Source organism: Ceratotherium simum, chromosome 22 (genome assembly GCF_057802395.1).
Source record: "Ceratotherium simum simum isolate JZ-2026a chromosome 22, ASM5780239v1, whole genome shotgun sequence".
Taxonomy (NCBI): domain Eukaryota; kingdom Metazoa; phylum Chordata; class Mammalia; order Perissodactyla; family Rhinocerotidae; genus Ceratotherium; species Ceratotherium simum.
Genome location: NC_141921.1, coordinates 38,347,944 through 38,373,781, shown reverse-complemented (window position 1 = coordinate 38,373,781; position 25,838 = coordinate 38,347,944). Strand labels below are relative to the sequence as shown.

At 42.5% G+C, this 25,838-nt stretch overlaps 1 protein-coding gene across 1 annotated transcript in view; it reads right to left on the bottom strand.

Moving 5' to 3' along the window:
• The window catches only part of SDHB (succinate dehydrogenase complex iron sulfur subunit B), a 38,862-nt gene extending 14,853 nt beyond the window's left edge, over positions 1-24,009 (bottom strand). Inside the window, exons 1-2 of the mRNA XM_004425630.3 lie at positions 23,850-24,009; positions 13,478-13,605 (exon numbers count right to left, since the gene is read on the bottom strand). Of these exons, the coding sequence (XP_004425687.1) occupies positions 13,478-13,605; positions 23,850-23,921 (200 nt within the window). The 5' untranslated portion in view covers positions 23,922-24,009. The remainder of the gene's footprint in view (positions 1-13,477; positions 13,606-23,849) is intronic.
• Positions 24,010-25,838: the final 1,829 nt, after the last annotated feature.

Genomic DNA, 25,838 nt, shown 5'->3' with positions numbered 1-25,838 from the left:
GAAGGACTTAATTACAGCTGCTATCAAGAGGGACAACGGCAGACTAATGTCCGAAAGAACCATCTTACAGAACAAAGACTACAGGCCAGTTATATGGGGGGCCGGTCTCTGGGTAGGGGAGGCATCTGGTCTCAGGGTGGGGGCATCCATTCTTAGTTCCTGATAGTCTTGGGTTTCACTGGATGTGCATCAGAGACCAGAGCTACGCCCTCTATCCTGATCTTTCAGCTGTCCTTGATGACGGCTATCAGCATAGACTCTCCGCCTAGGGGTCATCACACACCTAAGGAACTCAAAAGAACAAAGCTACTGACTTATTGCAGCAGGGAGGGGCCATAAAATCCACAGAGCCTGTCTGGGCTAGTTTATCAGAGGTCATTCAAAGTTACAATACAGTTTCTTTTCTACAATATGGCTTCCCTCATGTCAACCTTGTGTTGAGCCGGTATCATGTTGAACTGTTTCCCGGGTGTGAGTCCTCACTCTTGATTACTGAATAAACTTTTTTTTTAAATCTCTTGCTCTTTTGTTTTTTTTTTGAGGAAGACTGGCCCTGCACTAACATCTGTTGCCAATCTTCCTCTTTTTTTTTCTTTTTTCTCCCCAAAGTCCCACTACATAGTTGTGTATCATAGTTGTAGAGTTGTAGCTCTTCTATACGGGATGCCACCTCAGCATGGCTTGATGAGTGGTGAGTAGGTCCGCACCCAGGATCCAAACCGGTGAACCCCAGGCTGCTGAACTTAACCACTATGCCACTGGGCCAGCCCCCTGAATAAACTCTTTCAATGAAATTTTATCGACTCTTTTTTTTTTTTTTTTTAAAGATTTTATTTATTTTATTTTTTCCCCCCAAAGCCCCAGTAGATAGTTGTATGTCATAGCTGCACATCCTTCTAGTTGCTGTATGTGGGACTCGGCCTCAGGATGGACGGAGAAGCGGTGCCTCGATGCGCACCCGGGATCCGAACCCGGGCCACCAGCATTGCAGCGCGCGCACTTAACCACCAAGCCACAGGGCCGGCCCTATCAAGACTCTTTATTTCAGTGGACAACAGTGTCACACATCTATCATATCTGTTGCTAATCCTGCTCCTGCCTTCAACCAGCAGCAGGCTATGTGACCTCTAATTCTGAAGTCACACATTTTTAGACACATGTAAGATTGAAGTGTTTACAATGTTACAGCTGACCACTGTTTCCTTATGATGCTATCTATCGCTTCTAAGTCTAAAAGGACCACTACCCTTTCCCAGGTTTGATGAACACTTTAAATTTTCTTCTAGTTTTTACATTTTTATACTACTCCTCTCAAACTGAAAAAATTGCTAATCAATTGCCCCAAATCATTGATTGACTAAACCCTCTTTTGCTTCTTATTTATGATACTCAAATTTTCTATAGAGAAAAGTCTACTTTGGAACTATTTTTTATTGGAATGATTTGTTTCTTCTTGTCCTGGCACGTTTTAAATTACAACAATTCTCTTTATTCATTTTTTAAGTTACGAAAGCTAATATCTGCATCTTATAAAAATTTCAAATATAAAGTTAAAAAGCCAAAGGCCTCCCTTTAAACTTTCATGCTAAATTTCATAATACGTGGTGAAATTAAAAGTTTGGTATAAATTTTCTCAGACTTAAAAAAAAAAAAGCAATATACCCAAACTTATGGGATGCAGCAAAAGCAGTTCTAACAGAGAAGTTCATAGCAATAAACTACTACATTAAGAAGCAAGAAAGATCCCAAATAAAGAACCTAACTCTATGCCTTAAGGAACTAGAAAAAGAACAAACTGAGCCCAAAGTTAGCAGAAGGAAGTAAATAATAAATATTAGAGCAGAAATAAATGAAACAGAGACTAGGAAAACAACAGAAAAGATTAACCAAACTAAGAGTTGGTTCTTTGAAAAGACAGACAAAATTAACAAACCTTTAGCTAGATCAACCAAGGAAAAAAAGAGGACCCAAATCAACAAAACTATAAATGAAAAAGGAGACATTACAACTGATATCACACAAACACCAAGGATCATAAGAGACTACTATGAACAACTATACACCAACAAACTAGACAACCTAGACAAAATGGAAAAATTCTTAGAAACATACAAACTACCAAGACTGAATCAGGAAGAAATAGAAAGTCAGAATAGGCTAATTACTAGTAAGGAGATTGAATCAGTAATCAAAAATGGCCCAAGAAAGAAAAGTCCAGGACCACATGGCTAATCTGGTAAATTTTACCAAACATTTAAAGAAGAATTAACATCAATCCTTCTCAAACTCTTCCAAAAAGTTAAAGAGAAGGGAACACCCTCAAACTCATTTTACAAGGCTAGCATTACCCTAATACCAAAACCAGAAAAGGATACTACCAGAAAAGAAAACTACACACAATACCCTGATGAATACAGATGCAAAAATTCTCAATAAAATACTAGCAAACCAAATTCAGCAGCATTAAAAGGATCATTCATCATGATTAAGTGGGATTTAAACCTGGGATGCAAGGATGTTTCAACATATGCCAATCAATCAATGTGATACATCGCATTAACAGAATGAAAGAAAAAATCGTATGGTCATCTCAAGAGACACAGAAAAAGCATTTGTCAAAATTCAACATCTGTTCATGATAAAAATTCTTAACAAATTAGGTATAGAAGGAACATACTTCAACATAATAAAAGCCATATATGACAAGCCCACAGCTAACATCATACTCAATGGTGAAAGATTGAAAGCTTTTCCTCTAAGATTAGGAATAAGACAAGGGTGTCCACTCTCACCACTCCTATTCAACATAATACTGGAAATCTTAGCCAGAGCACTCAAACAAGAAAAAGAAATAAAAGGCATCAGAATTAGAAAGGAAGTAATATGTCTCTATTTGCAAATGACATGATTTTATATATAGAATCCTAAAAACTCCACCAAAAAACTGTTAGATCTAATCAATGAATTCAGTAAAGTTGCAAGATACAAAATTAATATAGAAAAATCAATAGTGTTTCCATATACTAACAACAAATTATTTGAAAAAGAAATAAAGAAAATGATCCCATTTACAATGGCATCAAAAATAATAGAATATTTAGGAATAAACTTAATCAACGAAGTGAAAGATCTCTACTCTGAAAACTACAAGACACTGATAAAAGAAATGGAAGAAGACACAAATAAATGGAAAGGTATCACATGTTCATGGATTGGCAGAATTAATGTTGTAAACATGTCAATACTACCCAAAGCGATCTATAGATTCAATGCAATCCCTATCAAGATTCCAAAGGTGGGCCGGCCCCATGGCTTAGCGGTTAAGTGCGCATGCTCCGCTACTGGCGGCCCGGGTTCGGATCCCGGGCGCGCACTGACGCACCGCTTCTCCAGCCATGCTGAGGCTGCATCCCACATACAGCAACTAGAAGGATGTGCAACTATGATGTGCAGCTATCTACTGGGGCTTTGGGGAAAAAAAAGGAGGAGGATTGGCAACAGATGTTAGCTCAGGGCTGGTCTTCCTCAGCAAAAAGAGGAGGATTAGCACGATGTTAGCTCAGGGCTAATCTTCCTCACACACACACACAAAAAAAAAAGATTCCAAAGGCATTTTTACAGAAGTAGAAAAAACAATCCTAAAATTTATATGGAACCACAAATGAGCCCCAATAGCCAAAACAATCCTGAGAAAGAAGAATGAAGAGGGAGGCATCACATTTCCTGATTTCAAGCTATACTATAAAGATACAGTAAGCAAAACAGGGTGGCACTGGCATAAAAACAGACAATCAATGGAACAGAACTGAGACCCCAGAAATAAACCCAAGCAAATACAGTCAACTAATATTTGAAAAGTATACTCAATGGAGAAAAGACAGTCTCTTCAATAAATGGTGCTGAGAAAACTGGATATCTGCATGTAAAAGAATGAAACTAGATCCCGACCTTACACCACTCACAAAAATTAACTCGAAATGGATGAAATGGATTAAAGACTTAAACGTTAAGTCCTGAAACCATGAAACTCCTACAAGAAAACATAGGGGAAAAAAACTCATTGACATAGGTCTTGGCAATGATTTTTTGGATATGACACCTAAAGCACAAACAACAAAATAAAAAATAAACAAGTAGGACTACATCAAATTAAAAAGCTTCTGCAGCACAGCAAAAGAAGCAATCAATGAAGTGAAAAGACAACCTACAGAAGGGGAAAAAATACCTGTAGACCATTTATCTGATAAGAGGTTAAATCCAAAATATATAAAGAACTCTCACAATTCAACAGCAAAAAAACAAATAATCTAATTAAAAAATGGGCAAAAGACATTTTTCACAAATGGCCAACAGGTAGATGAAAAGATGCTCAACATCACTAACCATCAGGAAAATGCAAATCAAAACCACAATGAGGGGCTGGCCCCAAGGCTTAGTGGTTAAGTGCGGGCGCTCCGCTGCTGGTGGCCCGGGTTCGGATCCCGGGCGCGCACCAACTCACCGCTTCTCTGGCCATGCTGAGGCCGCGTCCCACATACAGCAACCAGAAGGTTGTGCAGCTATGACATACAGCTATCTACTGGGGCTTTGGGGGGAAAAAATAAATAAATAAAATCTTTAAAAAAAAACAACAACACAATGAGATATCACCTCATGCCTGTCAGAACGGCTGTCATCAAAAAGACAAGAGATAACAAATGCTGGCAAGGATGTGGAGAAAACGGAACCCTTAAAGCATTGATGGTAGGATTGTAAACTGGTACAGACACTATGCAAAATAGTATGGAGGATCCTCAAAAAATTGAAAATTCAACTACCATATGATCCAGCAATTTCATTTCTGGGAATATATCCAAAGGAAATGAAAACACTAATTCGAAAAGATACCTACACCCCCACGTTCACAGCAGCACTATTTACAATAGCCAAGACATGGAAACAACTTAAGTATTCATCAATGGATGAATGGATAAAGAAGTTGTGGTATATACAGACAGTGGAATATTATTCAGCCATTAAAAAAATGAGGAAATCCTGCCATTTGTGACAACACAGATGGACCTTGAGGGCATTATGCTAAGAGAAATAAGCCAGAGAAAGACAAATACCGAATGATCTCACTTATACGTGGAATCTAAAATAAACAAACTCATAGAAAAAGAGATCAGATTTGTGGTTACCAGAGGCGGGGGCGGGGGACGGCAGGGATTGGAGAAAGGTGGTCAAAGGTACAAACTTCCAGGTACAAGACAAGTAAGTACTAGGATGTAATGTATAGCACGGTGACTATAGTTAACACTGCTGTATGGTACATATGAAAGTATGTATTAGGAAATCCTAAGAGCTCTCATCACAAGGAAAAAAATTTTTGTTTCTTCTTTTGCTTTTTATTGTGTCTATAAGAGTTGATGGATGCTAACTAAACTTATTTCGACAATCATTTCACAATACGTTAGTCAAACCATTATGCTGTACACCTTAAATTTATACAGTGATGTATGTCAATTACATTTCAATAAAACTGGAAAAAAATGCAATATATATAATGGCGTCTTGCTTTTTTCATTCAACAACTCCACCAAAGGACTGTAATTACTTAACTATTTTCCTATGGAAAGATACTGAGGTTGCTTAAAATCCTTCCCTATTACACACAATGCTGCAAATAACATTTTTCTACATAGATATCAAGATTGTTTTGGCTAGCCTGTGTCCCTTGTATTTCCATATGAATTTTAGGATCAGCTTGCCAATTTCTGCAAAAAAGGCTGGTAGGCTTTTGACAGTGATTGTGTTGAATCTGTAAATCAATTTGGGGGTGCACTGCCACCCTAACAATGTTAAGTCTTCCAACCCACAAGCATGGGATGCCTTTCTATTTATTTAGGTCATTTTTAATTCTTTTTTTTTTTAAGATTTTATTTATTCAGTTTTTCCCCCCAAAGCCCCAGTAGATAGTTGTAGTTGTCATAGGTTCACATCCTTCTAGTTGCTGTACGTGGGACTCGGCCTCGCGTTGGACGGAGAAGTGGTGCCTCGGGGCGCTCCCGGGATCCGAACCCGGGCCGCCAGCATCAGAGCGTGCGCACTTAACCGCTAAGCCACGGGGCTGGCCCGGTCATTTTTAATTCTTTCAACGTTATATAGTTTTCAGTTTACAAGTCTTGCACTTCTTTTGCTAAGTTTGTTCCTAAGTATTTTATTCTTTTTGATGTTATTGTAAATGGAACCATTTTCTTATTTTAGGATTGTTCATTGCTAGTATACAGAAATACAACTGATTTTTATATACTGATCTTGTATCCTACAACGTTGCTGAATTAATTTATTAGTTCTAATCGTTTTTTGGTGTGCTTTTAGGAATTTTGCCGATCGCTATTTATTAGAAATAGATATTTGGTCTTTGTACACAGTTTCTGGCTCAGAACCCCCAAAACTCTTGGAGTAATATAAAGGTGTCGTTTGTTATGTTAATGAGGTGACTTTTGGAAAGCACCAAGGGAGGAGTCTGGTTGCCAAAGGAGCCAACCACGTGATTAGAAGGCTGGAACTTTGAGTTCCCTCCCAACCCCCTCCGGGAACCTGTTAATATGATGAATCACACTGCTTGATTTTCCAGTGTTAAACCAACTTTACATTCCTGAGATAAACCCCAACTAGGTCATTAAGGCATTATCGTTTTTTACTGACTGCTAGATTTGATCTGTTAAAATTTTATTGAGGATCTTTGTGTCTATGTTCATGAAAGATACTGATCTGTAATTTTCCTTTCTGTAATGTCTTTCTTAGATTTTGGTATCAGGTTACGATGGTCTCATAAAACGAATTGGGAAATGATTATTCCCTGTTTTTGAAAGAATGTAATATTGGTGTTAGATTTTCCTTAAATGTGTGACATGATTCACTAGTGAAGACACCTGGGCCTGGGGTTTTCTTTATGAAAAGGTTTTTTTTGCTAACATCTGTCGCCAATCCTCCTCTTTTTGCTGAGGAAGATTGGCCCTGGGCTAACACCCCTGCCCATCTTCCTCTACTTTATATGGGACGCCGCCACAGCATGGCTTGACAAGTGGTGCCCTGGTGCACGCCCGGGATCTGAACCCTAGACTACTGCAGCAGAGCGCTCGCACTTAACCACTACGCCACCGGGCCGGCCCCCTATGAAAAGGCTTTTGATAACATGTTTAATTTCTTTTTTTTTTTTTTTAAAGATTTTATTTATTTTTTCCCCCCAAAGCCCCAGTGGATAGTTGTATGTCGTAGCTGCACATCCTTCTAGTTGCTGTATGTGGGACTCGGCCTCAGGATGAACGGAGAAGCGGTGCCTCGATGCGCACCCGGGATCCGAACCCGGGCCACCAGCATCGCAGCGCGCGCACTTAACCACCAAGCCACAGGGCCGGCCCTATGTTTAATTTCTGTAACAGACATAGAACTATTCGTATTTTCTATTTCATCTTACATCAGTCTGGTAAGTTGTATTTTTCAAGAAATTTGTCCATTTCATCAAAATTATTGAATTTATTGCCATAAAATTATTCATAACACACTCTTGGTATCATTTTAATATCCATAGGCTCTGTACTGATATCTCTTCTTTCCATCTTGATATTGGGATTCGTTTTCTCTCTTATTTTTGACGAGTCTGGCTAGGAGATAAAATTCTGTTGATGTTTTCAAAGAAAGAACTTTTGCTTTTGTTTATTTTCTCTACTATTCTCCCCCACTCCCCACCCCTGCATTACTGCTCTTATTTTTATTATTTCCTTCTTTCTATTTACTTTGAGTTTACTTTGCTCTTCTTTTTCTACCTTCTTAAGGTAGAATCTTAGATCACTGATTTTAAAGATTTTATTTATTTAATTTTTCCCCCCAAAGCCCCAGTAGATAGTTGTATGTCATAGCTGCACATCCTTCTAGTTGCTGTATGTGGGACTCGGCCTCAGGATGGACGGAGAAGTGGTGCCTCGATGCGCACCCGGGATCCGAACCCGGGCCACCAGCATTGCAGCGCGCGCACTTAACCACCAAGCCACAGGGCCGGCCCAGATCATGATTTTAAACCTTTTTTTTTTTAGTGAGGAAGATTAGCCCTGAGCTAACATCTGCCGCCAATCCTCCTCTTTTTGCTGAGGAAGATTGGCCCCAGGCTAACATTCGCACCCATCTTCCTCTAGTTTATATGCAGGATGCCTGCCACAGCATGGCTTGATGAGCGGTGCGTAGGTCTGTGCCCAGGATCTGAACCTGTGAACCCCAGGCTGCTGAAGCAGATCTCGAGACCTTAACCACTACGCCACTGAGCCGGCCCCTCTTCTTTTTTAATACAAGCATTTGAAGTTATATAGTTTCCTCTAAGCCTTGCTTTAGATGCATCTTGCATATTTTGAAATGCTGTATTTTCATTATCATCTAGTTCAATATATTTTCTAATTTCCCTTGTGGTTTCTGCTTTGATGCATGGATTATATTACTGTTAACTGTTTTCTATTTTAATTCCATTGTGATCAGAAAATACACTCTGTAAGATTCTAATTTTTTGAAATTTATTGAGATTTGTTTTATGGCCCAGTATCCTAGCAAATGTACCACATGCACTTAAATAGAATGTGTATTTTGCAACTGTTTGGTGTGGTGTCTCAAAAATATTAATTAGATCCAAGGTGGTTGATAATGTTGTTCAAATTATCTGTGTCTTGACTTTTAAATTTAGTTGTTCTATCAATTGCTGAAATAATTGCAGATGTTTATGTGTTCCTTTAATTCTTTAAATTAAATCCTTTAATTTTTTCAATTTTGAAGCTCTGTTATTAAGTACATTCACATTTATGATGGTTATGTCTTCCTGATAAAATGATCCCTTTATCATTATGAAACGTCCCCTCTTATTTTTGGTAATATTCTTTGCCTTGTAGTCTACTTTATCTGATATACCTACCTTCCTTATGCTTAGTGTAATTTGCATGGGTATCGTTTTCCATTCTTTTACTTTCAACCTATCTGTGTCTTAAATATTTTAAGTGCATTTCTTGTAAACAGTATGTGGTTGGGTTTTGCTTTTTTATCTATTCTGACAATCTCTGCCTTTTAATTGGAGTGTTTAGTCTCTGTACATTTGATATAGTTACTGATATGGCTGGATTTGGGTCTGTCATTTTACTATTTGTCCCATCATTTTTTTTTGTTTTTTCCTGCCTTCTCTTAAGCAATATTTTTAGACTAAGCAAATATTTTTAGAATTCCATTTTAATTTATATATTGGCTTTTTAGCTATATCTCTCCACATTCTAAAAAACGGTTCTCTAGGGGCCGGCCCAGTGACACAGCAGTTACGCATGTGTGCTCCGCTGCGGCGGCCCAGGGTTCGCAGGTTTGGATCCCGGGCGCACAGTGACACACCGCTTGTCAGGCCATGCTGTGGCGGGGTCCCATGTAAAACAGAGGAAGACGGGCATGGATGTTAACCCAGGGCCAATCTTCCTCAGCGAAAAGAGGAGGAATGGCATTGGATGTTAGCTCAGGGATGGTCTTCCTCACACACACACACAAAAATGGTTACTCCAGAATTACAATATATGCCCTTAACTTTTCAGTCTATTTAGAGTTAATATTGTACCACTTCACGTGATGTAAGAACCTTCCAACGTTATAGGTCAACCTGCTCCCTGCCCTTATGCTATAGTTACCGTATGCATTACCTCTGTATGTTATATTTTATACAATACAATGTTAAACTTTTGCCTTAAACAGTCATATCTATTTTAATAAAATTAAGAGAAAAAATGGTTTTATATTTACCATATATGGTACTTTTCATTCCTTTCCTAAGAGATGAGTTTCCACTTGGTATTATTTTTCTTCAGCCTGAATAACTTCCCCTAGCGTTTCATGTAGTACAGGTCTTCTGACTATGCATTCTTTTACTTTTTGTTTTCTGAAAATGTCTTCATTTCATCTTCATCTTGAAGAATCTTTTTGCTGCATACAGAATTCTGGTTGACAATGTTTTTCTTTTAGTAATTTAGAGGACGTCATTTCATTGTCTTGGCTTCTATTTCTGAAGAGTAGTAAACAATCATTCATATTGTTTCCTTGCATGTAATGTGTTTCTTTCTCACAGCTTTCAAGATTTTCTCTTTATTTTTCATCTTTCGCAATTTGACTATGATGTGCCTGGCTGGAGTTTTCTTTTTTTTTTTTTTTATAATTTTATTTATTTATTTATTTATTCCCCCCAAAGCCCCAGTAGAGAGTTGTACGTCATAGCTGCACATCCTTCTAGTTGCTGTATGTGGGATGCGGCCTCAGCATGGCCGGAGAAGCGGTGCGTCGGTGCGCACCCAGGATCCGAACCCGGGCCACCAGCAGCGGAGTGCGAGCACTTAATCGCTAAGCCACTTAATCGCTAAGCCACGGGGCCGGCCCTGGAGTTTTCTTTGTATTCACCCCACTTAGGGTTCACAAAGTTTCTTGAATATGTAAATTATGTCTTTCACAAGCTTGGGAAATTCTTGGCCATTAGTTCTTTTTTTTTTGTTTCTTTTGTTTTGTGAGGAAGATCAGCCCTGAGCTAACATCCACGGCAATCCTCCTCTTTTTGCTGAGGAAGACTGGCCCTGAGCTAACATCCATGCCCATCTTCCTCCACTTTATGTGGGACGCCGCCACAGCATGGCTGGAGAAGCGGTGCCTCCTCGGTGCACACCCGGGATCTGAACCTGGGCTGCCAGCAGCGGAGCGCGCACACTTAACCGCTACGCCACGGGGCCGGACTTGGCCATTAGTTCTTCAAATATATTTTTTGCCTATTCTCTCTCTCCCCGCTCCTCCTGAGACTCCAATCACACGTGTGTTAGACCTTCTGATACTGTTCCATAGATCAATGAGGTATATTTTTTTTAAAATCTTTTTTTCCTTTCTGTTCTTAAGAACATAATTTCTATTAATCTATTTTCAGGTTCACTGAATCTTCCTACTGTCATTTCTAATCTGCTGTTAAGCTTATCCAGTGAATTTTTATTTCAGATATTATATCTTTCAGTTCCAGATTTTCTATTTGGTTCTATTTTTTTAATAATTTCTACTTCTCTGCTGAGATTTCCTATTTCATTATGAGCATTTTTCTTTATCTATGAGCATAGTTATAACAACTGTTTAAATCTTCATCTGCTAATTCCAACAACTGGCTTGCTTCAAGGCTAGTCTCCACTGATTGTCTTTTCACTTGAGAATGGGTCATGTTTCATTGTTTCTTTGTATGATTAGTCACTATGGATTATATGCTGGACCTTGTGAATAATATGTTGTAGAAACTCTGGATTGTATTATGTTTCTCTGAAGTGTGTTGATTTCTTTTGGTGAGGTAGATTGTCCCTGAGCTAACATCTGTTGCCAATCTTCCTCTCTTTGCTTGATGAAGATTGTCCCTGAGCTAACATCTATGTCAATCTTCCTCTATTTGTATACGAGACACTGCCACAGCATGGCTTAACGAGCAGTGTGTAGGTCCACGCCTGGGATCTGAACCTGCAAACCTCGGGCCACCGAAGTGGAGTGTGCGAACTTAAACACTAGGCCACCGGGCCGGCCCCTGAAAAGTGTTGATTTTTTTTTTAAGCAACAATTAATACGGCTGAACTCAAGACTTGGGTAGAGTTCATAAACAGAATTTGTGGCTTCCCCTCTGTACTTCTTTCCAGGATTTCCCCCTTATTTTCTGGTTTCTGTGGTAGCCCTAAAATATATGCTCTTGTTATTCAAGCTAGTAAGACTGTGGTTTTTTAAATTAAGTTTTAGCCCGTGCACTCCCAAATCAACTTGGGGCTGCCCTCAGGTAAAAACCTGCAGAAACAGTTCATTCACCCAGTAACATTCCAGTCTTCCAAGCGTCAACTCCCTTCTAGTCTCTGCCTGGTTTGGTTGGTTACTCTCCTGTGCCTTCAGGTTGCTGCTGCTTAAACTTTGTCCAGAGTTTTAGAGCTGTTATTTGTAGGAGGGCTGGCCTGATGAAAGCTACTGTGCCATGACTGGAAGTGAATGTAATCACTCTTTAAATTTTTTTATCATTAAAAAATAGAGTTATGAATTTAACTCTTCCAGTTTTAGTTACTTTCTGTAAGTTTTGATATGTAATGTTTTTATTTTCTAAGTATCTGACAATATTTTTATTTATTTCTTAATCAAGTAGTTATTTAAAAGAGTGCTTTTTAATCTCCAAGTAATTAGTGTTTTTTGTTTTTAATAAGAATTTTAAGTTTTATTGTATTACGGTGAGAAAATGTGGCCTGGGCAATTTCCTTTTCTTTGAATTTTATTAATAATTTTTAGTTGCTGAGTATTTGATAATTTTGTCTATTTGAGAAGAAGGTTATATATTAACTAACTCGATCCCATTAATAGAATTTATGTGTTGATACAGAGAGTCAAAAAGAGCATTTAGAGTATCAGTAGTTTTTAAATCTCTTTTTTGGTGCCATGAAAGCTTTTGTTCAAAGAAATAAAATACTTATTCACTTACAAATAAAACAGATCATAAAACAGACCAGTTCTGGTTATCCTGGGAGGGGGAGGTGGAGAGCAGTGGGAAGCCAGAGCCTAGCTCACTAGATTCTTCCTTCCCCTTGGCTACCTGTGGAGATCTTTAAAAGTGGAAGATGAAGGAAGAAGAGTGGTGCAGAGGGATGTGATGTGAGGTACTCAACCTGCTGCTGCTGGCTTTGAAGATGGACACTGAGCCAAGGAATGCAGCAGTCTCTAAGGGCTGCGAATGGCTCTCAGCTTACAGCCACCAAAAAAAGAGAGATCTTAGTCTTACAACCATAAGAAACTGAATTCTGCTAACAGCCTGAAGGAACAGAAAAGGGATTCTCCCATAGTCTCCAGAAAGGAACATAGCCTGCTGACGCCTTGATTTTAGTCTGATGAAACCCTATCAGACTTCTAATCCACAGAACTATAAGATAATAAATCTACGTTCTTTTAAGCCACTAAGTTTGTGGCAATTTGTTACAACAGAAATAGAAAACTAACACATAGGTACAGATCATTTTTAATATTTTAACTACATCCCTATCTTGTTCTATCACCATTCCAGCCAAGTTTATGGTGTTTATCATTATTATAGAACACATAGGTCCAGATATATGAAACGAACATAAAAACAATTCAATATTTTTAAATTGGTAATGTGCTAAATGACTTCAAATATTATGCATAAAGACAACTCCACCAGTATTCCTAGAAATTTGTCATACTTTGATTTGGGGGAAGGATAAGAATTTTACAAAAGTTCTTCCCGGTATTATCTTTCTGAACCAGGTACTTATCTCATTCTTGTTTTAAAAAGAGATGATAAATTCCAGAGCCATTGGATGATTTCAATCTTTAAACCTTCCAAGGATGTGAAAAGCATGTCCCTGAATCAGATTAAGAGCCCACCTTCATTTATTAAACACCCAGCTTTCACAGAGATACTCACTTATTCAAGTCAATTTCATAAGTTTGCATATGAGGTTTATCTCCAGTCTTGTCTGGGTCCCATCGGTAGATGGCAAATTTCTTGATTCGGGGGGCTGTGGCTGCAGCTGTCTGGGCCCCTCGGCAGGCCTGAAATGTAAAAAGTTCACAAGAAGGAAAAATAATTACTAAAAATGCAAGATAAATTCTTCTATTTAGCTGGCACCAAAAACTATAATACTGGATGCAAACCTACACGTTACTGACACAGTCTTCTTGGGAAAGGCAGTCATCCAATATTCAAGAAGTACTAACTACATATCATATGCCAGACATAGTGCTGGGGGCTGGTGAAATGACACTTAAAACAGACAGAGCCTTTGCCCTCAGAGAATCTACTTTGTAGTGAGCAAGAAAGAAACGAAGTATTCACAATAAAGTGTAAAGAGTAACCTTCATGGGATGAATACAGCAGGTGCCCTAGAAGAATATAGCAGAGACTTACACTAGCATAAGAGGTTAGGGAAGGCCCCATAAATGATATTTAAGTGAGGCTTGATGAATAGGATTAAAGGGAGGGAGAGGGTGTTATAAGCCGAGAGAACAACATGTGTACAGGCCTGGATGGGGGAGAGCACGGTGCATCTATGAGGGACTGAGAGAAGTCCAGTATGAGGCAGGGTGGCTTGAGTAAGGATGGAGGTGTGGCAGATGTGAGGAAGTCAAGAAAGACTTATGTTAAGTTTTGATTTTATCCCAAGATGAATGAGAAGCTAACATTTTGGGCCGGCCTGGTGGCTTAGCGGTTAAGTGTGCACGCTCCGCTGCTGGCGGTCCAGGTTCGGATCCTGGGCGCGCACCGACGCACTGCTTTTCCAGCCATGCTGAGGCCGCGTCCCACAAACAGCAACTAGAAGGATGTGCAGCTGTGACATACAACTATCTGCTGGGGCTTTGGGGGGGAAAAATAAATAAATAAAATCTTAAAAAAAAAAAAAAGCTAACATTTTTTATCACGTGGATGACATAATCATCTGAGAAGAATATCACTGGTTATGAAAGGAAAATTGTCTGATGACATCTGGGGAAACCAGTCAGAAAGCTATTGCAGCTGTCAAAACGAGATACTGTTTTTAGATTAGGTTTTTTAGTCAGTTTGGGCTGCTATAACAAAATACCAAAGACTGGTGGTTTGAACAGCAAACATTTATTTTTCATAGTTCTGGAGGCTGGTAAGTCCAAGATCAAGGTATCAGCAGATTCAGTGACCAGTAAGGACCCTCTCCTTGGTTTTTAGACGGCTGCCTTCTTGCTGTATCCTCACATGGTGGAGAGAGAGATCTCGGGTCTCTTCCTCTTATTATAAGGGCATTAACCCCATCATAAGGGCCCCACCCTGCTGACCTAATCTAACCCTAATTTCCTCTCAAAGGCCCCATCTTCAAACACCATCACATTGGGGTTTAGGGCTTCCATGTATGAATTTGGGGGAAACAGAAACCTTCAGTGCATAGCACTAAGCAGGAAACACGATAAAGAATACTGTATCTTAAAACAAATTTCAGGAACTAACAAATAGCCGAGTCCTGGTGTCTATGATGATTCTATTACATCTCTTGGGCACTTATAGTCTCTGCCAGTGGGTTTCAGTTAGCCAAGGAATCGTGGAGCGCCACCTCAAGAGCTGCTGTGAGAGGCTCAAGTTAAGAGGGTGGGCCTCTGACCTCCCTCCCTCCTTCAACCAGAACAGCTTCCCCCTAGAAACATATTTGCAAAAAGGGTGCTGTTGTTCAAAAAAAACGAAGTTTTAAATTTAAATTCATACTCGTTTTAAAGCCACTATTTATTGTTGCTAGGTACTGTATTAAATGCTTTATATTAATTACTCCACTGAATCTTCATTTTAAAGATGAGAAAAATGAGGCTCAGAGATCAAGTGATCGGCCCACAATTACAGAACTGCTGAGTGGAGTCAGGATTGGAATCCAGGCCTGCCTGTCTGACTCCAGAACCCACGTTCCTAAACACTGTACTATCCTATTTATCTGTGAATATTCTCAGGTCTTCCTGGTGCTGCCTTCTCTTTATGTCTAAACTCCTTGAGGGTGTGTGTGTATTATCAGTCAGGGCTCACAAAGAACAGGCCCAACAGTGTGTACATATATATACACACACATATATACATAAAGAGACTTATTATAAGGAATTGGCTCATGTAATTATGGAGCATAACAAGTGCCCAGATCGGCAAGCTGGAGACCTAGGAGAGGCAATGATGTACATCAAGTCCAAGTCTGGAGGACTGTGAGCCAGGAGAGGTGATGACGTAGCTCCAGTCCAAAGGCCGGCAGGCTCAAGATCCATGAAGCGCTGATGTTTCAGTTCAAGTCCAAAGGCAGGAAAAAAACCAATGTCTCAGTCGAAAGCAGCCAGGCAGGAGGAAGTGCCTCTTATTCAGAGGAGGGCCTTTTGTTCTATTTGGGTCTTCAACTGACTGGATAAGGCTCACCTATGTCGGGGGGGCAATCTGCTTACTCGGTCTATCGATTTAAATGTTAAACTCATCCAAAAACATGCTCACAGAAACACCCAGAATGACGTTTGACCAACTATCTAGGCAGCCCGTGGCCCAGTCAAGTTGACACATAAAGTTAACCATCACACCGTGGAACAGGTTACACTTTACATGTCCCAGCATACCTGGTCCAGGCCTTTCCATACAGCAGGTTAATCCATGGTTAGGAAAGATTGAAGAAAAGAGCAGAAACTGAGCATTAGACTAATGCAAAAACGTGGTTTATTTTAAATGTACCTTAAAAGGCTGAATAGTACAACCTACACCAAGCCATTGACAAATTAAAAAAACACCCCTCAGTATATGACATTTAGTTATAATGCTAAGTCAACAGCTAGGCTGTCCTCATTCCAGAGTCCGTGAAGCCCTTTTCCATTGAGGCAGATGAAACAAGGCGGAGACCACAACAAGTCCTGCTGAGCTCCTACTACGGTGATGGGGAGGGGAGGATCTTGTCAGTCCAAACAGCAATTATAAGTGGAACCCTCGGGTCGGCCCCGTGTCTTAGCGGTTAAGTGCGTGCGCTCCGCTATTGGCGGTCCGGGTTCGGATCCCGGCCGGCACCGCCGCACCGCTTCTCCAGCCATGCTGAGGCCGCGTCCCACATACAGCAACTAGAAGGATGTGCAACTATGACATACAACTATCTACTGGGGCTTTCGGGAAGGAAAAAAGGAGGAGGATTGGCAATAGATGTTAGCTCAGAGCCGGTCTTCCTCAGCAAAAAGAGGAGGATTAGCACGGATGTTGGCTCAGGGCTGATCTTCCTCACACAAAAAAAAGAAAAAGCGGAACCCTCAATTTGTATATAGAAAAATTCAGACTATATTCCAGGCCATCTAGTTAAGTTTCCTTAACTGAAAGTAAAAACTCTGAAGGTTAACTGAGTAATTACGAGAAATGCAACGGTGTTTGCTACTTGTAGCAGAAAGTGCCCCAAATAGGGTGAAGCTGAAAACATAAATATCAGATCTCAGTACGAAAGAAGAAAATATATGAAGAAAATGAAAGTGAAGGTGAAGACAAAAGTTGTATTTTACCTTATCACGAAGCTGGCTAAGATCATTAACAGAAGAAAAGTCATTGCTGCAAGGGAACATTTTCCACCAGGGACTCCATTTTGTAAAACGACAGGAACGTTTGGCTAGCGCCACCTTGTGGTGCACCAGAGGAAGCGGAGAAGCGGGAAGAATCGATTCCTGAGGATATTAATAGCAGCTCCAGCAGCTTTCGCCTGCTTAATGCCCCCCACCACATTTTTTTGTTTTTGTTAGATTTAATGAGGTGTAATTCATTACAATAAATTCACTAATTTTAAGTGTAAAATTTGATGAGTTTTGATAAAGTGGTATAACTACTACCACAATGACAGAACCTTTCCATCCAGAAAGTCCTCTAGTGCTCCTTTACAACCAGTGCCCTCTCCCTCCCCCTGCAACTGATCTGCTTTCTATCACTACAGGTTTGCCTTTTATAGAATTTCATATAAATGCAACCCGACAGTCCATCTTGTGTCTAGCTTCTTTCACTCAATATGCTTCTGAGATTCATCATGTTCTTGCATATATCCATAGTTTGTTGCTTTTTAAAAATATTTAACTTTTAATTTTGAAATAATTGTAGAATCACATGCATTTATAAGAAATAACACTGAGGGGCCGGCCCTGTGGCTTGGCGGTTAGGTGCATGCTCTCCGCTACTGGTGGCCTGGGTTCGGATCCCGGGCGCGCACTGACACACCACTTGTCCAGCCATGCTGAGGCCACGTCCCACATACAGCAACTAGAAGGACGTGCAGCTATGACGTACAGCTGTCTACTGGGGCTTTGGGGAGACAAAGGGAAAAAAAAAAAAAGGAGGAGAATTGGCAATAGATGTTAGCTCAGGGCCAGTCTTCCTCAGCTAAAAGAGGAGGATTGGCATGGATGTTAGCTCGGGGCTGATCTTCCTCACACACACACAAAAAAGAAATAATACTGAGATTCCATGTACCCTTTACCCATTTTCCCCCAATGGTCCCATCATACAAAACTACAGCACAACATCGCAACCAGAATATTAACAATGACCTAAGTTGATACAGAGCATTTCCAACACCACAAAAATCCCTAGTGTTGTTCTTCTATAGCCACACCCGCATCCCTCATGCCTCCCTCCCCTACTCCTTAACCCCGAGCAATCACTAATCTGTTTCTTTTTCTATAATTTTGTCCTTTCAAGAATGTTATATAAATGTAATCATCTAGTATGTAACCTTTTGGGATTGTTTTTTTTTCAGGCAGCACGCTTCTCTGGAGATTCAGCCAAGGCGCTGTGTGTTTCTGTTTATCACTGAGCAGCGTTCCACGGCATGATGTACCACGGTTTGTTTAGCCGTTCACCCACTGAAGGACATCTGGGTTGTATACAGTTGTAATGAACATTCGTGGGCAGGTTTCTGTGTGAACACGGCGCCGTTTTTCTGGTATAAATGCCCAGGAGTGTAACTGCTGGGTTGTATCGTAGTTGCGTGTTTAGCTTTCCAAGAAACTCGGCCACTGCTGGCAGCGTGGGTGGCCACTGCGCCCGAAGCAGGCGGTAGGAGGAGAGGGACAAAATGCCTTTTAAAAAATATAACTTCTTCAAAATTTTTAAACCAAAACATTAGTAAAGTAAAACTTGGACTTTAAACAGAACCGGGGACTTTGGGGTTGTCAGCTTTAACTCCATGGTTCTCAAGCCTGATTTGATAATATTGTCAGCGGGCAATAGGCATCCAGCTCTAGCAGGCTTGGTCTTGCTCCTGCAAAGGCCTGTCAAAGATGAGCATGGTTACCTGCAGCAGGTCCTCCCTTCAGCACCTCCTCCTAATACTTCAATGTCTGCTTCAGTGCCACTCCACAAAGATACAGAGGTCTAGACTTGGCCACGCAGATCTTCCCCAAAGGGGTTAGGTTTATTTAGAAACTGTTAAAAAAGTCTTACCATATGAATGATGTGAGACAAAAGCAATGCGAGGATGTATCACAACAGAGTATAAGAAGGCAACAAAACCCCAACATTAGTTTTGGGGTACCCCAAAGTGTCATTAAGTTTTTTTTTTCAAAACAGCTAATTTAAATTAATTTTGAGCTAAAAATATATTTTAGACAACACTTGGTGGGGTAAGGGGGAGCTAACAGGAATGAGGAGAGCAGATACTGAGATCAACATGAGCAGAGGAGGGTGTGCTTCTGAAAGTGATGGGGTGTTGGTCATCTTGAGGGCTGCACCAAGAGCTAACCCACAGGATTACGGGAGCTGTGATATAAAATGTGTTATGTAGGTGTTCATAGAAGTAATAACTTCATAGCTTTCATTCACTGAGCCCTTACCACGCGCCAGATGTTGTACTAAATTATCTCTAATCTTTACAACACCTCTACAAGGAGATTTTTATTATTCTCAGTTAAAAATTGAGAATAAGATCACATAACAAAAGAGCCAGGATTCAAACACAGCTCATTTGACTCCAAAGCCCAACCTTTTAGCCACTATACCAGTGGTGAAAATGCATTTCCAAAATAGAACAGCACAAAAAGGTAATTCCTTCTCCCAAAAAGATCCAAGGAGAAATAGAAGCTGCTGCTCTACTCATACAATCAGCAAGATCTTGGGTAGTAGCTGGCCCAGACATACTCATTCACTTATTTGTTCAACAAATAATTATGGGGTGGCTACTATGTTCCAGGGACTGTTCTAGGCCTTGGTGATCAAGGACAAAACAGACATACATTCCAACCCTCACGGAGCTTACACAGTGACTGGAGGGGATACACATAAATAAAATCTATAGTATGTCAGGTGCTGATAAGTGCAATGGGGTGGGGGGGAGTGGGAAAGGAGGAGGGGGACCCTGGCTACAATTCTACAATCCTAAATGGGGGGGCCAGGGAAGACTTCACTGGAAAGGTGACGGCTGAGCAAAGACCTGAAGGAGGTGAGTAAGCGAGCCACACAGATATCCAGGAGAAGAGCACGTCGGCAGCGGACACTGAGCACTGAGGTGGGAAGGTGTCTGAGGAGCAACCATGTGGCCAGTGTAGTTGAGAATGGAGCGAGAGGGACAGGAATGGGAGAGGGAATCAGGACGTTAATGTGAGAGCCAGATCACGTAGGGCCCTGTAAGGATTTCTGCTTTTGCCCTGCGTAAGGTGGGAAACTATCAGAAGGCTCTGAGCAGCAGTGACAGTTAGATGTTTTGAAAGGATCATTCCGGCTTCTGTTTTGAGAATCACCTGCAGAGGTGCAAAGAAGAAAGCAGGAAAACCAGCTAAGAAGCAACCGCGATAATCGGCGAAGAGATGACGATGGCCTGAACCAGGCTGGGAGCTGCAGAAACGGTGAGAAGTGGTTGGTTTCTGAATCTATTTTGAGAAGGAACTGACCGGATTTGCTCACAGACTGGAAGTGGGAGTGAGGCAGAGAGCAAGGATGTCTCCAGAGTTTCTGGCCCATGTGAAGGCTGGAGGTGCCATCCACTGAGAGGGGAGGAGCAAGTCAGTGTGTGTGGCGGGGGAGGTCAGGGTTGTGGTTTTGGGCAGGCAAGTTTATGATGTGTTATTAGACATCTACGTGGAGGTTCAGAGAATGTAACTGGGTGGCCACCTGAACCTGGAGATCTGGGGCCAGTCTGGGCTGGAGACACAAATTCAGGAGTTATCAGCATGGACAGGTAAGTGGTATCTCAAGTCCAAGGGAGTGTCTGTAAGGAAGAGGCCTAAGGACTGAGCCCCAGTGTTTAGAGTTTGGGGCAATAAGACGAAACCAGCAAAAGGAGACAGAAAGAATAGCCAACGTGTGAGGAGGAAAATCTGAAGACTGCGATGTCCTGGAAGTCAGATGAAGAAAGTATGCTGAGAAGGGAGTGAACAATAGCGACAAATGTTTCTGAGTGAAAAGTACATATCACAAGAACTGAGAAACGACCACTGATTTAACAAAGCCAAGGTCACCGTGACCTCGAGCAATTTCAGTGAAATGGGGAAGGTGAAAAGCCTGACTGGAATAGGGTTGAGAGAAAACCGGAGGAGACGAAATTTGGACAGTGACTTTAGATGTCTCTTGAGAAGTTTTTCTCTAAAGATGAATAGCCAAATGGGGTGGTAGCTGGATATGGCTTTTCTTTTAAGATGGGAGAAATTACAGCATGCTTGTGTGCTGCTGCTGCTGATCTGACAGAGAAGGAAAAACCGATCATGCAGGGGAGAGGGGAGAATGACTGGAGAGCTATCTCCGAATAAGTGATGGGATGGCGAGCATGAATGAAGGGTCAGCCATAGCAGTGTCACCAATTCTCCCAGGGTAACAGGAAGACAAGGAGAATATATGGGCAGAAGCTGGAAGGTGGGCAAAAATTTGAGGGTTTTTTCTTGTTGCCTGTCCAGCAATTTATACTACAAATCCACGATGGGTCCTTCAATAGCATTTCTGCCTCAATGAGTATTCAAGGCTGAGTGTACCTTTCTAGGAAATCTTGGATAAGATTAACTTCATAGTCTATAATTTAACGAAAGAAGTCAGATAATCAACAACTGGACTGAACCGCACTGAGGAGGATGAGAAGGGTGAATTCTGGATCGTGTCAAAGGCTGCTTGTTATTCCTCTAGGAAAGCTTCTTAAGGAGCAGGCTTGGAGCTAGATAGAGCAGATATAGATTTGGAGGTAGGAGAGAAAGGTGTCGAAATGGAGAGGAGGAAGAGGTCTGTAGAAACCCGAGTAAAACAGAAGGTGCAGGCTTGTTTCTGAAATGTGTGAGTGGCATTGGTTCCAATCTACGCTCTACCACTTAGTAGCTGTGTGTAATCAGGCAAATTACTTAACTTCTCTGATTCTATTTCCTCTTCTGTAAAAGGGTAGGGAGTATTAAAATCTACCTCATAAGAATAACTGGAGGGTCAAGCTTCTAGGATAGCCCAGAAAATAATTTCTGCTTTTCAATATTGGCAACCTTATCAGCTCTTGTATTCTTCCGACTGGCTCCTGCCAGTGCAAGGAGCAATGAGATACACAATTGAAAGTCGGTGGAACTTGCCCTAAAGGAGGTCAGAGTCTAGATGAAGAAATAAGGCAACACAAATAACAGTTAATACCTTACAGTTAAATACTTAGAGGCAGAACTGTGGTTCAGTGGTACAAACTAACGCATAAAAGGAATTCGGCAGAGAAATTCCACCGTGTCCTAGGAACCTGAATATTACCCATAGGTAATACCCCAAGCTCATTATTGGATTCTTTTGAGGCGGCTTTTGTGGGTATGAATGCACATTCCTACAAGGGGGTGAGCGGGAGGGACTCTCCTATTTCTCTGCCCTCAGGAGGCCTTACAACGGCCTCACCTGGAATTACAAAACTGACCTATGAAACTAGCCTCCTCTACAGTTAATTCTTGGAAAAGGGACCTGAGCTTTAGAACTCACTCTCACTGGTGGGACTCTCACAACTTAACTGCTTGCTCAGCAACTATAGAAGGAAATGGTAAACAAGGTCATTGTCAATCATCAGTTTAATGCTCAGAGGACACCAGCTGAGGTTCTGGTAGGCAGTCCCCTTCCCCCACTTTGCCATTTCAGAAAGACTATAAAATGACTTGTCCAAGTTCACATACAGCATATTGGAAAGAGCTAGCATTAGAAGACAGGCCATATGTACGGTGTTATGCAGCCACAGCAAGTACTTAAATGAGAGAGAGTCTCGTGTAAGTGCAAGAAGAGGAAACGAACTAATATTTCTTGTACACCACCACGTGCCCAGATCTGTACTCGGAGTTTTTCACATATTATGTTAAAAAGCGTTTAGGTCCTGGATCTGCCAGTTCTTGGCTATGACATTTTGAGCAAGCAAAAAATTTTCTTTCTGCGGCCTCAGTTTTCAAATCTCTAAAAAGGAGGCAAGAATTCCTGCTCGCCCACCTTACAGGGATTGCTGAGGAGCCCAGAGGAGGAAACTGACTGGAAAGGGATTTGTAAATCCTTAGTCCTTTATGTGTGCAATGACAATCTTCACCCTTTAAACGTTCCCATTTAGAATGCAGATCAGAAGTGTGTACTTTCCTGACAACACAAGGGGTGTGGGGAAACCTACCAGGGCACACTGAATAATCCAAATAGGCGCAGCGACTCATGTCAACAGTCTGTGGGGTCGGCATTACTACACGCCCTTTACAGACAGGGACACCGAGAGGACGAGACTGCTTTAAGGAGCCCCGGCTTTCCCGCAGCCCCCCCACTAGGCGAAGAGGCCGATCCTTCAGGGGGCCGAGTGGATTTCCCTCCACTCCTTCCTTCCCCTGCCCTGTCCCCAGCAATTCACCCGCGCTTTCCTTACCGATCTCGGTCCAGCCCCTCTTCACCGAGCCCTCAGCCTTGCACCCCGGAGGAGTGACCCCGCTTCCCAGTTCCCACCCTTTACATTCTCGCAGGTCTGACTTTTCCACAGAGGCGACAGTTTGGGGGCAGAAAAAGGGCTTGGATCCAAATGTTTGGACTCGAATTCTGCTTCACCTGTCAGTCACTCGCTTGCCACACGACCTTGCACAATTCACATTCCCGGTTTTCTTTTTCTTATCTCTAAGATCTCGCCTCCACCCTGACCAACTCACAGGCTGCGGGGAGGCGCAGAAGGACAACGGACAGGGATGCTCCAGGCCCAATCCAGGGCACTGCGCAGCGGGGAGCGGGTGCTCCCCTCCCTCAGGCCTTCCTCGCCCTGGGCTCCCGCGACCTCCTCCGCGGCCCCCTCAGCTCCAGGCCGTCTCCGTGACTCCCAAGCCTGCCCTCTCCCTGCGGCCCCGGAGCTCACCTGCAGGCAGGCGCCGCCCAGGGCTGTGGACGGCAACAGGCGCCTCAAGGAGACTGCGACCGACGCCGCCATCTTGGCTCCTGACGTCGAGCCCCACCCCTTAACCCCGAGGTCGCTCTCCGCCGGCGTCCCGCCGAGCACCGCGGCGCCGAGCCAGCGCCCACCGAGGACGCGCTAGCCGCGCAGGAGCCACCGAGAGGCTTCCGGCTTCCCGGGTGGGAGGAGGGAAGGCGGAGAAAGCCAACGCGAGCGTGCGCAGTTGCGGCGGGCCCGGCGCATGCCCAGTTGGCCTCCCGCGTTGCTAAAGTGACCTTCCCAGAGGAAGGGGCGGAGTCTGAGAGGAAAGGGGGTGGGGCTAAGAGCCTGACGGGCGGAGCCGTCCGATCCAAGTCTAGTCCCGATTTTAACCCCTTTCTTCCTGAAAATGTGTCAATCATATCACTCTGTCGCTCAGTGGCTTTAATCAGACATTTCGGTCAGACACAGTGCGATTTGCTCGAGACAGTTCAGGTTCAAGCACTGAGAGCCCCTCGTCCCGAGAAACTCCTCAGTCCCCGGCAAATCGGAGGGGATTTCAAAGATGACGGGCAAAGGTGTCATTCATTCATTCAGTCAAAAAATATGAATGGAGCACCTACTATGTGCTGGGCACTGGAATGCTACAGTGAGCGAGCCAGCCGGGCGCAGTTACTGCCCTCGCTGAATTTACTCTAATAGGAGGTAATGGGACAATTACAGAACAGTAAGCTCTGTCCTGTAAAATAGGGGTGAGAAGGAGCCCAGCCCTTGGCGGCTTAGTTAGCCATTTAGCGTCAAAAACCATTTCTTGAACACCTACTATGTGCCAAACATTATGATCCATAATCTTACTTAATCCCCATGACAGTCTTGTGAAGGAGGGGTGTGTGTGTGTCTGTGTGTCTGTGTGATTTGTGTCCATTTTAGTCATCTCAGCTGCTTTTTCCAGACGCCTCCATGGGTCATCTCTGAGCCTGGCTCACTGAGGGGCTGGATTACCTTGGGCAGTGCGTGGCCTCAGTCCTCCCAGTCCCTTGGTCTCTTTGGCCACCTCAGGTGTTTATGTAGCTAGTTAACTTTGCAAGTACCTGTCTTTCTCAGGAATGACGTGTTTCCGTCTTTGTCCACTTGTTTTTGACCTAGGAAGGGCACTTTTTTATAGTCTTTGGTTTCCTCACTCACCATTTAGATGCTACTGGAGAAATCAAGATGGTCAGATGAGTTGGTTGGATGGCGCTAAGTTTCTGGAGTCCTGGGCTGGAACCTGGCTACATTGCCGTGTGGCTTCATTAAAGGATGTGTAGTGAGGCCACAAGAAACAGCCTGAACTCCTGGGTTTGACCTTGAATCTTCTCCTCAAGTCTATGTGACCTTGGGCAAGTCCTTCCCCATCTCTGGCCCATAGTTTCCTGGCCTGTATCGTCAGGGTATGGGGCCAGCTGATTTAAGATTCCGTGATTCAAGTGGCTGCCTTGGGAGGCTGTCTTGTGGGTAACTGGTGACAAGGCTGAGGTCACCTTGACTTTTCTCTGGGGCTGACCCAGCACTGGCATAGGCCTCCTCCGAGTCTGCCCCAAATTGGACGAAATCATGGGAAGATTGTCACTCTCCGTCTAAGTCCTCCTGGCCAAATTGTCTTCTGAGATGAAGGAAGCGTGTCCTCTCCCTCCAAGGAACATGAGTCTAGAGAACCGGTCCTCTTGGTATTTTCGGGGTTCTTTCACCTCAAAGGCAGATGCCAATTCTAGATAAGTGACTACCCTGTTACTTTGGCCAGATCACCTTGGAAAAAGCAGGCTGAGGCCAACAGAAGTGAGACCTTGATTTATGGAAGGGCTCTTGGTGCCAAGGGGCCCACGCGCCCTGCAGTCACATTATTCCTGAGCTTCATGGGGATTTGAGGAGCTCAAAGTTATGGAGAAATAAATTCCTGGGCGGCTGCACCTCCGCCCTGAACTTTGAGATTCCAGA